We start from the raw sequence: 16,033 nt of genomic DNA on the forward strand, positions 1-16,033 counted from the left end.
ACCAGAATGTAGAGCTAGGCCCTGGATCTACACAGAGGGTTTCACATCATCCTACCCACATACAATGATTTTATCCAACCGTTAACTCAGAGTTGTACCAAGATTGCCAAACCCTGTCAAATTTCTTTGCACAACCCCTGGATAGATACGTTGCCTTGTAATATGGCATCATAGTATTAACCAGTCTCTTCCAGAAGCTCAGATCAGGAGCCCCCGGTCTGTGCCACTGCAACAGAATTGCCTTTCTTCCATAAAACAACAATATGGTGAGAAGTGTTCTATGAGCTTGTGAAGGAACCACCTCATCAACCAATCCTAACAGACACACCTTTACCGTCATTGGGATCGGAGTCATCAAAACCTCCGATAAACAGGAGGTGACCCGAGACCAATACTGTTTGATCTGAGGGCAGCTCCAAAATATATGTTCAGTCGCTGCTGGAGCGAAGGATCATCTCCAACATTCCGCTTGCACTGTTGGGTAGATAGAAGCCAGCCTAGCTGGTGTATAATAAATCCTATGCAGGAATTTAAAATGATTTAGTTTATCTCTAGCTGCTATTAGATGTTGAAACGGGTGAGTCCACGTCATCCCAATCCTCGCCCTGAATATCCAGAACCACAGCGTCCCAATGTTCTCTACATTTAGACACCGCTTTTGGTATTGTCTTAAACAATTCTTTGTAAGAAACTGAAAGCGTCTTGGGTAGGTCTTCTGTGGTTAACAGGATTTCTAGACCTGAGGGAAATGATTCCACGGTCATATTCTTAAATTGCGAGTAAAAAGCATGACGTAATTGGATATATCTGAAATAGTAAGCGTTAGGTAAATCATGCCTAGCTTTTAATTTGTTAAACGTCAGTAATTCCCCTTCCATAGTAATGTCCTTAAGAGTTTTGATACCCCTAATTGCCCAACCCATGGGATCATGAAATGAATAGAAATGAGGCAGTTTAGGGTTCATCCATAGGGGGGGTGGATGGAGATAGACCCTGATAACTAGGATAGGCCATTCCTACCGCTTCCCCCCAAGCGTGGTCTTCATTGAGTCTGTCAGCGGAAGATCCATTTTGGTTCCTCTATGAATGGCCATCCACAAAGACTCAAAGGAGCCCAGATGAGCAGCTTCCAGGAAATTTGCGGAGTCCCCATCCTCAGAGGTTAGCCATCTATGTACCACCACCAGTTGTCCAGCTATGTAATATTTTCTCCAGTCCGGGAGGGCCATACCACCCTCACCCCAAGGTTCTTGTAATACTTTCAGACCTATTCTTGGCTGTTTAGGTGCCCAAAGAAAGGAACTGGTGAGACTATCTAATTTTTTAAAAAAGGATTTGGGAACCCAAATGGGCGCGTTTCACAGAAAATACAATATGACAGGTAGAATGGTCATCTTCAACAGGTTTATCCGGCCTATAAGAGACAAAAGGGAGTCTCTGCCAGGCTAGAGCTTTCTGCTTCAGAAATGTTAAAAGAGGTGTCAGATTAAGTGACATATAATCCACCACATCTGCTGTAACTTTGACCCCTAAGTATGTGAACTGAGATACCCATTTCAACAGCAAATCTGGGTCTGCCACATCCCTCGCACCATTGTCAATAGGTAGAATAGACGATTTGGTCCAATTGACTTTTAACCCAGAATACTGAGAAAATTAATTCATAATGCGTAGTGCAGCCACTAACGATTCCCCTGGGTCTCTTAGGAACAGCAACATATTGTCCGCATACAGTGCCAGACATTCATTCATGTTGCTCACCCTAATTGCCTTAACTTCCCCCGCCGCCTTCAATGCTATTGCTATAGGTTCCATCATGAGGGCAAACAAAAAGGGCGACAGGGGACATCCTTGCCTAGTGCCCCTACCAATTTGGAAGAATGGGGATGTGTGTGCTCCCATGCGAACTGCTGTTCTTGGGTTACTATAAAAGCATTGAAACCCATCCTCTTAAAAAAAAAAAAAATAAATAAATTGGACCAAAACCCATCTTCTCCAGTACAGTTAACATATAGTGCCAGTCAATAGAGTCGAAAGCTTTTTCGATGTCAATGGACACCACAACTCTAGTGGGTGTGTCTAAGCTATTTATCTGCAAGTGGGTAAATACTCTCCTGAGATTGGTGTCTGTCGATTTACCTGGCATAAACCCTGTCTGGTCGATATCCACCAAAGTAGAAATTATTCCTGCTAGTCTCTTTGCTAACACTTTCATTAGGATTTTCAAATCCATATTTAGTAGCGCGATCGGTCTATAAGATGAGCATTCTAGAGGGTCCTTACCAGGCTTGGGAAGTAGAATCATATATGCATCTAGCATAGACGCAGGTAATTGCTGACTTTGCTTACAGTGAGCTAATAGTGTAGTGAGTCTGGGTTCTAATTGATCAGCATACGTCTTGTAGAAGTCTTCTGGAAACCCGTCTGGGCCCAGCGCTTTGTTAGGAGGAAAGGTAAAGATTGCTGACATCACCTCTTTGTTAGAAACGTCCGCCTCTAATGTCTCCCTGTCTACGTCTGATAGTCTAGGAAGAGGGAGTCCCCCCAACAAGTCCTCCAGGGCTGAGTGGTCATATTGGGAGCATATAGGTTCGAAAAATAGTCCCGAAATTCAGACAGTATGTCCTTTGGATCACTGACCAATTTCCCGTCTTTATTTTTGACTACTGGGGTGGTTGCTAGTTGTTGCGAGTCTGCCACCAGCCTGGCTAGAAGCTTCCCATTTTTATCCCCCTCCATAAACATTGATTCTGTCTTACGTTTTGACTCTGTATGTGCTAGATTATTGAAATGCAGGTTGAGCATCCTCTGAGCCTCTAGCAATGCTACATAGGAGGAATCCGAGGGACAGTTGGCATTGCTCTCCGCGCATTCCCTCTCTCTCTGTCCTGTAACATTTGAACCTCAGCATTTTGCTCCAATCTTTCCTTTTTTATGGCAGAAATACTATCCTATCCCCCCCGATTACTGCCTTAAATGCATCCGACACCATGGAAGGGTCCACAGACCCCTCATTTGATTTCCAATAATTTGTAATTGAATCTCCAAGCAGGGTAGTAATCTGATCATTCTGTAGCCATCCTGGCCAAAGTCTCCACCCCACTGCTCCCCCCCCGGAGGGAAGGGTCAGCGAGACAGAAAGCGGGTTATGATCAGACAAGCCCCCCGCAAGGTACTCAACTTAGTTTACATATGACAACATTACCAGGCTACCAAATGTAAGGTCTATCCTTGCCGAAGAGCGGTGCATCTGTGATATATGTGAGAAACACCTGGCAGTGGGGTTTTTGGCCCTCCATATCTCAGCAAGTCCTGCCATGTTGACCCAGGATGCAAGATCCACCGAACCAGACCTTCCCACATTCAAGGACTCCAACGCCCCCAAGGTGGTGTTGAAGTCCCCCATAATTAACAACGGGAGATGTGCATGAGGCGCCAGTTTGACTAACATATCATATAAGCATTGTACATTGAAAGGAGGCGGCAAGTATACATTCACTAATAACACCTTACTGGAGCAAATATCTAATACAGGCATACCCCACTTTTAAGTACACAAAGGGGTTTATTTACTAACACTAGAAAGTGCAAAAATCAGGCTCACTTCTGCATAGAAACCAATGAGCTTCCAGGCTTTATTACCAAAGCTTCATTGGACAAGCTGGGGTTAGAAGTTCATTGGTTTTTATGCAGAAGTGAGCCTGATGTTGCACTTTCTAGCTTTAGTAAATAAACCCCATTGTGTACTTAAAAGTGGGGTATGCCTGTATTAAAGGCCACATATCTTCCCCCCGGATCTAAGATCACTTGATGAACTGTGCATGGAACAGATTTACTTAAAAGTATGGACACCCCCCTTGCATATGTGGAGTATGTGGCGTGAAAAGCCCGCTGAATCCATGGCCTACGCAAGGCAAGTATCCCGCTTCCATCTAGGTGCGTCTCCTGTAAAAGAACAACATGTGGTCTAACCCGCTTGAGATATTGGAACACCGATGCCCTCTTAAACTTACTATTCAGGCCTCGGACGTTCCATGAAACCAGTTTAATAGGATTAGCCATAATCTTTTGTCTACACAGTTACCCTGTAGAGGCCTATCAATCCCCTCCAGAAACCCATATTCGCGAACTGTGGAGCCATGAGCCCCCTACATACTAACCAAGAGCAGAGAACTGAGCAAATAAGATCCCCGGCATTGAAACTCGAACAATACCAACCCCCCCTGCCATTATACCAGAAAAACAAAAACAAAGTCCGGTATGTAGCTTTCAGTCCCAAACCGAATCAACTTCCCAACAAAAAACAGGGAAGAGTAAATTACGTTTAGAAAGTCAACCTTCTGTGCGAGTGTCCAACAGAGTTTGTAGTACCTTCCTGTGTCTACCGTACCGTACTCCACATCTTAAAAGCATTAAACGGAGTAGGAAACTTAAGATCAATAACACATAAAAAGAAAAAGAAAAGATAAAAAGATAAACCATAGCCACTGAAGACCCCAAAAATAAAAAAAATTTGAGGCACATGTGAATGTGCACATATGAGCAACTATAGTTCGTAAACCACCCTGATGTATGGCCCTCCAGTGGTGATACTTTTTATATACCTTGTTACAATCTTGAAAGCAAAGACATCAGCATTCTGTACTATTTGGATTAACTCAAAAGTTAGTCAGCCCCAATACCAATGGGAATAAAAAGAATTTATAAAAATAACCATGGAAAAAGAAAAAAGGATAAATAAATCTTGGAATAAGAGGCTCTTAGGTCAGGAGATTGTCCTTCACTTTCCATACCTGTGTACACATGAATCTTGCTTGTTTATCCGATATTGCATCAGTCCTCACAGGTCCTGTTCCATCCGATCACATACTTCATTTGGCATATAAAAAAAAAATGAAAAAAAGAACCCACGGAAAAATAAAAGTTAATCCCGAGAGAACAGCCCCTACCATTCGGTATGTCCGTGACTATTGAAAAGTGACCTGAGCCATGTGGATGCAGTTCAAGGCACAACAGGTGCAACAAGAGCAAGCTATGTTCTTAGTCGGGCACCAGCCGATCTCAAGGATTCCGGTCCAGCCATTCGTTCGCATCACTGGGATTGTCAAAAAACTTTACTGCGCCCTTATGTTGAACCCACAGCTTGCTGGGATATAGCATACTGTACTGTATATTTTTCTCCCTTAAGCTCTTGCTTACATCATTAAATGAGCGCCTTTTCCTTTGAGTCTCCGCTGAAAAGTCAGGGAAGAGCATCACTTTGGCATTTTCAAACTTTAGCTCAGCGTGTTTTCTTGAGGCAGCCAGGATCATGTCACGATCTCTATAATTTAAGAACCTCACCAGGAATGGACGAGGGTATTCCCCTGGAGGACGCCTTCCCGTGGGCACCCGATGGGCCCGTTCCACCACATATGTAGGAGGTAGCTCCCCCAGATCCAGCAACCGCTTAAAGAACAGTTCCGCAAAGGAAACAGTTTGGGAACCTTCAGCCCCCTCTGGCAGGCCTACCACCCTCACATTATTCCTCCTCTGCCTGTCTTCTGCATCCTCAGCTCTGCTTTGCAGTGACTTCACCATGGCTTGCAGTTCAGCTAGTTGATTTCCCTGAGAGTGAGATGTATCCTCCACTACTGATATTCTGTCTTCAGCCTCTGGAATCCTGCCCCTCATCTTATCTAGATCATGTCTAATCAGAGTACATTCTGTAGTGAGATGTTCTATGCTCACCATTACAGCCGCCTTGCTTGCATCTATGGCTGCCAGGATAGGTCTGGTAATGACATCTTGCGTTGTCTCTGGGTCCGGAGAGACCGAGGGAGAGTCCTCAGAGCCCGATTCCTGAGCTGCAGCGGCCGTGAATGCCATCCTCCAGGCTTGCTTCTTCTCCTGCTTTGCAGAGTGAGGGTAGGGCAAGATGGCGGCGGCGGGACTCGTGTCTGGGCCTCGTACAGAGCAGGTCCATTGTTGGCTCTTCTGAGACTGTTTTCCAGCCCTGGATGCCCCCTTTTTCATGACCGGATTATAGTCCACACTGACCGGTACCCCAAGTACCGAAAATCGGTCGAAATTTCTCCTACTGAAGGATAGATTATCAGGAGAGATGCAGAGCTCACTGTGAACATGTCCTGCTTCCTTCACATCCGGTCACGCCCCCCAAAGATGGATATATTTACCTATTCTCAGCCCACTCCAGTCCAGTCACATGTTCCCCTGCGTCAGTGGCAGCTGCATGTGAGAGGAGAGAGTGCTCAGCAATGGCTGGGAATGCCCTCTTCCCTGTAACCTCCACTGGCTGACACAGGAAAGCCAGATCAGGTTAAAAATAGTTAAGCATATACATCTTTTCTACACAGGTTAGTTAGCATATGTGTTAGGAGAGTGGTAGCACAGTGGTGTAGTGGGTAGCACTCTCACCTAGCAGTAAAAAGTCGCTGGTTCGAATCCCCGATGACTACACTACCTGCCTGGAGTTTGCATGTTCTCCCTGTGCCTGCGTGGGTTTCCTCCCACACTCCAAAGACATGCTGGTAGGTTAATTGGCTTCTGTCCAAAATTGGCCCTAGTATATGAATGTGAGTTGGGGACCTTGGATTGTGGGCTCCTTGAGGGTAGGGATTGATTTGAGTGTGCGATGTGTGAAACGCTGCGTAAATGGGCGGCACTATATGGGTACCTTAAATAAATAATAATATAATAGATGAGCATCTTAATGAGACACAATGTACAGGGATAGGGACAATTGTAGACACTCACTCACGTTGAACTGGATGGACTGGTGTCTTTATTCAACCTTACTATGTAACTGGTAATTGGGCCATGCAACACTGTAAGCAAATTACATTTATGTAATTTTTTCACATAAATAGAGCTTTCTTTTGGTGGTATTTGATCACCACTGTTTTTTTTATTTTCTATTATACAAACAAAAAAGACCAAAAATGTTGGAAAAAAACTACTTTTTAATTTCTGCTATAAAACCATATCTAATAAAAAAATTAAAAATAAATCAAATGTTTTGCATTAATTTAGGCCAAAATGTATTCTGCTACAAAAAATACCAATAAGTGTATATTAATTGGTTTGTGTGAAAGTTATAGCGTCTACAAATGATGAGAGATAGATAGATAGACATATATATACACACACACACACACACACACACACACACACACACACACACACAGTATCTCGCAAATGGGAGTACACCCCTCACATTTTTGTGAATATTTTATTATATCTTTTCATGTGACAACACTGAAGAAATGACACTGAGTAAAGTAGTGAGTGTACAGCTTTTATAACAGTGTCAAATTTCTGTCCCCTCAAAATAACTCAACACACAGCCATTAATGTCTAAATCACTGGCAACAAAAGCGAGTACACCCCTAAGTGAAAATGTCCAAATTGGGCCCAATTAACCATTTTCCCTCCCTGGTGTCATGTGACTCGTCAGTGTTGCAAGGTCTCAGGTGTGAATGGGAAGCAGGTGTGTTAAATTTGATATCGCTCTCACTGGACTACAGACACCGGAAGTTCAACATGGCAACTCATGGCAAAGAACTCTCTGAGGATCTGAAAAAAAAGAATTGTTGCTCTACATAAAGATGGCCATGGCTATAAGAAGTTTGCCAAGACCCTGCAGCACGGTGGCCAAGACCATATAGCGGTTTAACAGGACAGGTTCCACGCAGAACAGGCCTCGCACTGGTGGACCAAAGAAGTTGAGTGCACGTGCTCAGCGTCATATCCAGAGGTTGTCTTTGTGAAATAGACGTATGAGTGCTGCCAGCATTGCTGCAGAGGTTGAAGGGGTGGTGGTGGGGGGGGGGGGTCTCAACCTGTCAGTGCTCAGACCATACACCGCACACTGCATCAAATTGGTCTGCATGGCTGTCATCCCAGAAGGAAGCCTCTTCTAAAGATGATGCACAAGAAAGCCCACAAACAGTTTGCTGAAGACAAGCAGACTAAGGACATGGATTACGGGAACCATGTCCTGTGGTCTGATGAGACCAAGATAAACTTACTTGGTTCAGATGATGTCAAGCGTGTGTGGCAACAACCACGTGAGTAAAAAGACAAGCGTGTCTTGCCTACAAGCAAGCATGGTGGTGGGAGTGTCATGGTCTGAGGCTGCATGAGTCCTGCCGGCACTGGGGAGCTACAGTTCACTGAGGGAACCATAAATGCCAACATTTATTGTGACATACTGAAGCAGAATATGATCCGCTCCCTTTGGAGACTGGGCCGCAGGGCAGTATTGCATCATGATAATGACCCCAAACACACCTCCAAGATGACCACTGCCTTGCTAAAGAAGCTGAGGGTAAAGGTGATGGACTGCCCAAGCATGTCTCCAGACCTAAAGCTTATTGAACATCTATGGGGCATCCTCAGAACAGAAGCTGGAGGAGCGCAACATCCATCAACTTCGTGATGTCGTCATGGTGGAGTGGAAGAGGACACCAGTGGCAACCTGTGAAGATCTGGTAAACTCCATGCCCAAGAGGGTTAAGGCAGTGCTGGAAAATAATGGTGGCCACACAAAATATTGACACTTTGGGCCCAATTTGGACATTTTCACTTAGGGGTGTACTCACTTTTGTTGCCAGCAGTTTAGACATTAATGGCTGTGTGTTGAGGTATTTTGAGGGAACAGCAAATTTACACTGTTATACAAGCTGTACACTCACTACTTGTACATTGTGCTACATTGTAGCAAAGTGTAATTTCTTCAGTGTTGTCACATGAAAAGATATAATAGAATATTTACAGAAATGTGAGGGTGTACTCACTTTTGTGAGAAAATTAATACAAATATAATATATATTTATTTTAATTTTTTTTTTTCATTCTTACTCGTAATGGCGGTGAGGGGGACTTATAGTGAGACTGTGATAGTGCTGCAGGCAATCTGACACTGATTAGTCACCAGTGACACTAATACAGTGATCAGTGCTAATACTATACACTGACACTGTACTAATAAAACTAGATTGGAAGGTTAACATCTAGAGGCAATCAAGGGGTTAACTGTGCGCCAATGTGTAATGCATGCATTATGTGCTACTTTTACTAATCATTTTGGCAGATTTTTCTCCCTGAAAAAGGGAGAAAAAAAAAAAGCCAGCCACATCGCTGCTCCCTGTACAGAGTACCGTGTAGTAAACACAGGGCTCTGTACTGTAATTTGCTAAGCCGATCAGCAGGTCCCAGCCATAAATCATTGTCTGGGAACTGTTGAGTGACTTGGGCTGTACCTATTCACAACACAGATCGGGTGGTGGGGGCATGCTCCCCTTCTTCCACTGTCCCCAATCCATCTCCTGATAAGACAGAGCCTTTGGAGCCACTCTGCACATGCTCAGTTTGGTGTATATTGCTAAAGAGTTTTTCTTAGGAGGGTGCATGTGATCAGCCCAGGGCCAATCAGCACTGTTCAGACAGAGGGTCAGGGGTCCTGCAGCTTTAAAGGACTGAGTAGAATAAAAACTACTCCTACAAGCTTTACCCAGACACAGATAGAGGTCACAAGACTGCTATATACTGCTGATGAGAAAAGGTATTTAGCAGTTTATATTTACTAATATAATTGCATTTTCTGTGTACTGTGGGAGACCAGATATAGTGAATCCTGTGTTTAATAACACTTTAAGCTGGGTATACATTAGTAGATTTTTAAACAAATGTTCATACAAATATTTGTAAAAAGAAATTCTCAGTACATTTGATAGCTTGACATATGTCGTTCCAAAAGTAGTTTAAAATTGAATTTGCAGTTAACATTCAATTTGGGAGTGAATGTACTTTATTGAACAAAAACCGCATACACTATTTAAAGTTAGTTTGTTTGAGAACAATATTCCATCCTACTCCTTCAAATATTCTTATCACTTTGGTCGAAAAAGAACATCGATTTAAACCCATTAACAATTAGTCAAATCTAACAAACTTTTTAAAGTAAAACCTCTCGAACATAAATTTACTATTATATACCCAGCATTGGGATGTCAATATTCGCTCGTTGCACTGTATCTATCCAGGAGCAATGCTGTCACCCTAGGTTGCTCTTCTGATCCGTACTACAAATGCCTTCATTCTCAGAAGCTCCTTTTTTTATTGGGAGGTAGTGGGAGGTGTAGTTCACAGAAGAAACTTAAAAGTTTATTAAGCAAGAAGTTATAAGGACACATTTCTGGCAGATCAGTAGTTATTTTTTGTCCTTGCAGAAAGTGCACGTACAGTGCCTTGAAAAAGCATTCACACCCCTTGAAATTTTCCACATTTTGTCATGTTACAACCGAAATCGTAAATGTATTTTATTGTGATTTTATGTAACAGACCAATACAAAGTGGCATATAATTGTGAAGTGGAAGGAAAATGATAAATGGCTTTAAAATTAAAAAAAAAAAAAAAAAAAAATCTGAAAAGTGTGGTGTGCATTTGTATTCAGCCCCCTTTACTCTGATACCCCCAACTAAAATGTAGCGGAACCAATTGCTTTCAGAAGTCACCTGGTAAGTAAATAGAGTTCACCTGTGTGTATTTATACTGAGATTAAATTACAGCTGTTATGTGAAGCCCTCAGAGCTTTGTTGGAGAACCTTCGTGAACAAAACAGCATCTTGAACGTCAAGGAAAACATCACACAGGTCAAGGATAAAGTTGTGGAGAAGTTTAAAGCAGGGTTAGTGTCTCCCGAAGGCTTTCACACTGGATCGGTGCGCTTGCAGGACGGTCAAAAAAGTCCTGCAAGCCACATCTTTGCAGCGCTATAGGAGTGGTGTTGTATTCACCGCTCTTAAAGCGCCCCTTCCCATTGAAAACAATGGGGCAGCACCGCAAACCCGCCAGCAAATTGCTGCTGCGCCTTGCGGGCAGTTTTAACCCTTTTTCGGGCGCTAGCGTGGGTTAAAACCCCCTTGCTAGCGACCAAATAGCGGCGCTAGAATGACGGTAAAGCAGCGCTAAATATAGCGCCGCTTTACCGCCCCCGCCCGAGTCTTAAAGTAGCCTTAGTCCTGCGCTCCACAAATCTGGCCTTTATTGAAGAGTGGCAAGAAGGAAGCCATTGTTGAAAGAAAGCCATAAGAAGTCCCATTTGCAGTTTGCGAGAAGCCATATTGGGGACACAGCAGACACGTGGTGCTCTGGTCAGTTGAGACCAAAATGAAACTTTTTGGCCTAAAAGCAAAAAACTCTATGTGTGGCGGAAAACTAACACTGCACTTCACCCTGAACACACCATCCCCACTGTGAAACATGGTGGTGGCAGCATCATGTTGTGGGGGTGCTTTTCTTCAGCAGGGACAGGGAAGCTGGTCAGAGTTGATGGGAAGATGGATGGAGCCAAATACAGGGCAATCTTAGAAGAAAACCTGTTTAGAGTCTGCAAAAGACTTGAGACTGGGGCGGAGGTTCACCTTCCAGCAGGACAATGACCCTAAAAATACAGCCAGAGCTGCAATGGAATGGTTTAGATCAAAGCATAGTCATGTGTTACAATGGCCCAGTCAAAGTCCAGACCTACATCCAACTGACAATTTGTGCAAGACTTGAAAATTGCTGTTTACATATGCTCTCCATCCAATCTGACAGAGCTTGACCTATTTTGCAAATAAGAATGGGCAAAAATGTCACTCTCTAAAATGTGCAAATCTGGTAGAGACATCCCCAAAAACACCTGCGGCTGTAACTGCAGCGAAAGGTGGTTCTACAAATTATTGAGGGGGGCTGAATTCAAATGCACGCCACATATTTGTAAAAAAATTTGAAAACCAATTATCATTTTCCTTCTACTTCACAATTATGTGCCACTTTGTATTGATTTGTTACATAAAATCCCAATAAATTTAATTTACGTTTTTCACATGACAAAATGCGAAGGCGTATGAATCCTTTTTCAAGACACTGTAGCTTAAAATGGTTGTAAAGGAAGAAGTTTTCTTACCTTAATGCATTCTCTTCCCCCTGCCCCCCAGGCCCCCTTATATACTTACCTGAACCCGATCTCGATCCAGCTCTCTCTACTCTCTCTCCCCCCTCTCTGGACAGGGAGGCAGTAGTAGCTCCTGCTACTGTCAATCACAGCCTTTGAGCAGAGAGTGGGGGGCAGACCTAGCCACGCTCTGTGTGTCTATGAACACACAGAGCGTGGCTTGGGATCAAACCTCCACAAGTGCCTCCATAGCAAGTCTATTGCTATGGGGGCACTCAGCAGGTGGGAGGAGCCAGGAGTGCTGGTGGGGGAGCCCAGAAGAGGAGGATCAGGACTGCTCTGTGTAAAACCATTGCACAGGGCAGCCCAGTATAGCATATAGAGGCTGCAGCTATCTGCACACAGCTCTTAATCCCAGCCACAGGAACCAGTAGACTCCTGTCACTGGGATTCACAGCGTGACCAAACACCTGTGCGAATGGTGCCTTACAGTGTTGAATGTGAATATTCTTCAGTAAGCCATAGCTCTTGAACAGAGCAAAGATAGAATTGGGTGGTGGGACAAATGGGTTATAAATGCGTTTTTTGCAGAGGGCGTGTCCTATTCCTACATACTTTTGCTAATAGGTGTCCCTTATCTTACAGAGGTATGCCTGGGCAACTATGCAATCTTAGTTAGGTTTAGGAACAAGAATCTGGCTCTTTAAAGCATTTTGGGGTATAAAGTAACAATACTACAAAAGGGTTAACTTGGCAAGACACAAGAAGAGAAGTGTACTTGCTATAGGTAACCAAGTGAAGGAACAACTACAAGCAACCAGCGTGGTACCTGGTAAGGTGGCGGGTCCTCCAGTAGCAACAGGGTCAATGTTCTGGCCCCCTCCCCAGAAGTCCATCTCCCGTGGCAACCAGGAGCAGACTAGCATTATGGAGATATATGGTATGGGAAAGACAGAGTTAAATGAGTGTACGTATGAGGTCCACACTAGGTGCTCCTGGCTCCTCCTCCTTGACCAGTGCCCCCAACAGCAAACCGCATGCTATGGGGGCACTGGTGCATGCTCACTCCCGAGCCCCACTCTACGCGTTCATAAGACACATAAGAGCCACGGCTCAGCCCAGCCCCCCACTCTCTCTTCATTGGCTCACAGCGCTATCTCAGCCAATGAGGAGAGGGAGTCCTGGGACAACCAAGGCTCTTGTGCACATCACTGGACTGAGAGGGGGCTTAGGTGTTCGGGGGGCTGTGGAGGGATCAGCACACAGAAGGTTTTTTACCTTTATGCAGAGAATCCATAAAAAAGGTAACAAAAAAAAAAAAAAAAAACACTTTAGCCTTTACAACCAATTTAAAGCATGCATAAGTCCAAGTGAGACAATCACTAATCATCACTGAGGCTTAAAGTGCAGAGGCTTTCCACTTGTTTGGTGTAGAGAGCCAAATACTACGTTATTAGTGAAAAGTGGAACCCTCAATTAAATATATCAGAAGTGATATAACAATGACAATACACTATAAAACAGGTCATCTGTGACCCAGGCAATTATTTAGCTTGATGGAACAGTGGAGGAGGTTGACCACATTAGATGTTAGATGATAAAAATGTAGATAAACACAGAGCAATAACATCATGAGCTACAAATAATGTTTGTGCAAAAATCTCTTTGTGACAAAAATGGGAAAACTGGACAAGAGCACATAGCATTACAAGTTTTACCCAATGTTCTCTGCTGATAAATGGGCATAGGGGCAAGTAACAGCTGATACCCATGTTGGGGGGAGTGTACAATTTGGGAATAGCTAGCTTCAACTGTGTCCAGCCTGACATCCTGTCAACCTTAGACATACTAGTTATCAAGAGTACTTCATCAGACTTAGAACACATTTCACTAATACACTTGCACTGTTTAGGGGATATTCAGAGTACATACAGCCCATGCCGGACCTTCAGAGCCCGTGCCGTAAACACCGGCTCCCGTGCATCTGCGCGGGAGTGACATCATTGCGCCCCCGGCCACTCATGTAGGCAAGGGCCACGAAACCGGAATGAAGACCGGGTGAAGATGGAAGTCCTCTCAGCAGGCGACAGCACGATGCTGGAGGGCTTTGTTTTAAGGTAAGTTTCTCATAATGTGCTAGTATGCAATGCATACTAGCACATTATGACATTGCCTTGCAGGGGATTTTTTTTTTTTTTTTAACTGCGGTTTACTATCGCCTTAAGACTCCATATACACCTGAGAACAGCACGAACATATTTTTTTTTGTTGTTTGCGTTCAAGTGTTAAAGTGCACTGTGCCAAAAGTAGCTCCAGAACCTTTAACGGTCGTGGAGCACTGGGCACCTTTTCAGTGGGCGTCTTGAGGCATTTGTAGCACTCTTTGTCACAAAACAATCAAGTGGCAAAACACGCATCTGCCACCCATGCTTGGAATGTCATTACCAATTAATGGCACCACAAGCGCAACCCGTGCATTTCCGAAACACGCGGCAAAACAGACATTTTTGTGTGCGTTTTTTGTCTCGTGCTTAGGAAACGGGCAGGTGTGAATTCAGCCTTAATGGAGAAAACACTTTTTTTATAGTCAATTTATTGATATAATGTAATTTTTTTTTTTTTTTTTTTAATTTGTGCTTCAACCAATCTTCGCTTTACACACTTATTTTTTTTTACTTTAAAACACTTAATATAGGACATGGATCTCTAGAATAGAACTGTGCGAGAATGAACTGTATTTGTAAAAACGACAAAAATAGTGAATAAATGTGAATGGCATGGAAATTTGAATGAATGCAGACTGCTGGCAAAGGGCACCTTTCCAGGGACAACATTTAGTATCAGCCATCGGTACACCTCTGGGCTGTGATAACATTGATCACGCAGCCAAGGAATAAGCCAAATTAAAACCAAGAAGCTTTATGGTTGCCTATGGCAGGGTTTCTCAACTGCAGTCCTCAAGGCGCCCCAACAGGTCATGTTTTCAGGATTTCCCTTACATGAAACAGCTGTGGTAATTACTAAGGCATTAAAACTGATCAAATAACTTGTGCAAAATAAAATAGAGCCTGAAAACATGACCTGTTGGGGAGCCTTGAGGACTGGATTTGAGAAACACTGACCTATGGCACATCATGTAAGTAGACCTGTATCTAACTCCAACATCTAATTAAAACAAAACATGAAAAGAATAAAATAACTATTACAAGGAAATAAAAATAAAATATGAGAGTAAAACAACAAATACAGGGTGAAGAGTGGCAGGGGACAGGACAGGGAAGGGGATGACAGGAGCTGTCAGTGCTGTGATATACCAAGCAGAGGGATGGATCCATGTGTGATATGGGAAGCTGTAGTGTACAGCTCTCATTTCTGGGACTTCACAAAGCACTTTAAGCAGAAAAGAAGTGTGGCTGACTCACGTGTTCCAATCATTTTGCTCACTCTTCCCCAGTTAAAACCATAAAGAAAGATGTCAAACAAGATCCTCACTGGTATCCATATATTGCAGAGCAGGCTAATCCAGGAAGGTTATCTCCAGCTTGTCCTAGTCATTGTGCTCCAGTGTCAGTCCTTCCAGCACCTCTTCCCATCACTCCACAATCAGCACTCAGCTCACAGCCCCAGGCTGGGAAGAGGAAAGCACAGGACCTTCCCATGTGGGAGGAGCTTTCCACAACAGAGCCAATCAGATCATAGTTCAAGCCCTCCTTTTCTGTCATTTTCATGGAGGATGTTGTAGCCTCATTCTGTACTTTATCATATGGTAGTTTGGTTTTGAGACTGGTATTTGCTCATTATTTTGAAAAAGTCAAGCTATGATTTTTTTTAATGTGTGTGTATATATATATATATATAATTTTTTTTTGGTAAAGTATTACTAATGGCAAAAAAAAAAATAAATAAATAAATTTAGAACCACTACACACCTAAAGTCTTGTGAAAATGCATGCACCTGCACTACAAGGGTTATGGCTCTGTTCAGATACATGCAAGCGCACGCATGTCACATTTATATTCTGTCTGCAAGAATTTTGGGGGGGGGGGAACCCGACCCTTTTCTTTTTAAATCGCGCTGCAGTTTGGCATGC

At 43.5% G+C, this 16,033-nt stretch overlaps 1 protein-coding gene across 3 annotated transcripts in view; it reads right to left on the reverse strand.

Moving 5' to 3' along the window:
- Positions 1-15,567, reverse strand: part of LOC141132388 (rho GTPase-activating protein 7-like) — a 314,961-nt gene extending 299,394 nt beyond the window's left edge. For 2 of the 3 annotated variants that reach the window (XM_073620713.1, XM_073620715.1), the window contains exon 1: positions 15,365-15,561. In XM_073620713.1, coding sequence (XP_073476814.1) covers positions 15,365-15,377 — 13 coding nt within the window. In that variant the 5' untranslated portion in view covers positions 15,378-15,561. Of the gene's footprint in view, positions 1-15,364 lie in introns of all 3 variants that reach the window. The other variant, XM_073620714.1, reaches the window with a different exon arrangement.
- Positions 15,568-16,033: the final 466 nt, after the last annotated feature.

This window comes from Aquarana catesbeiana, linkage group LG03 (assembly GCF_042186555.1).
Source record: "Aquarana catesbeiana isolate 2022-GZ linkage group LG03, ASM4218655v1, whole genome shotgun sequence".
NCBI lineage: Eukaryota > Metazoa > Chordata > Amphibia > Anura > Ranidae > Aquarana > Aquarana catesbeiana.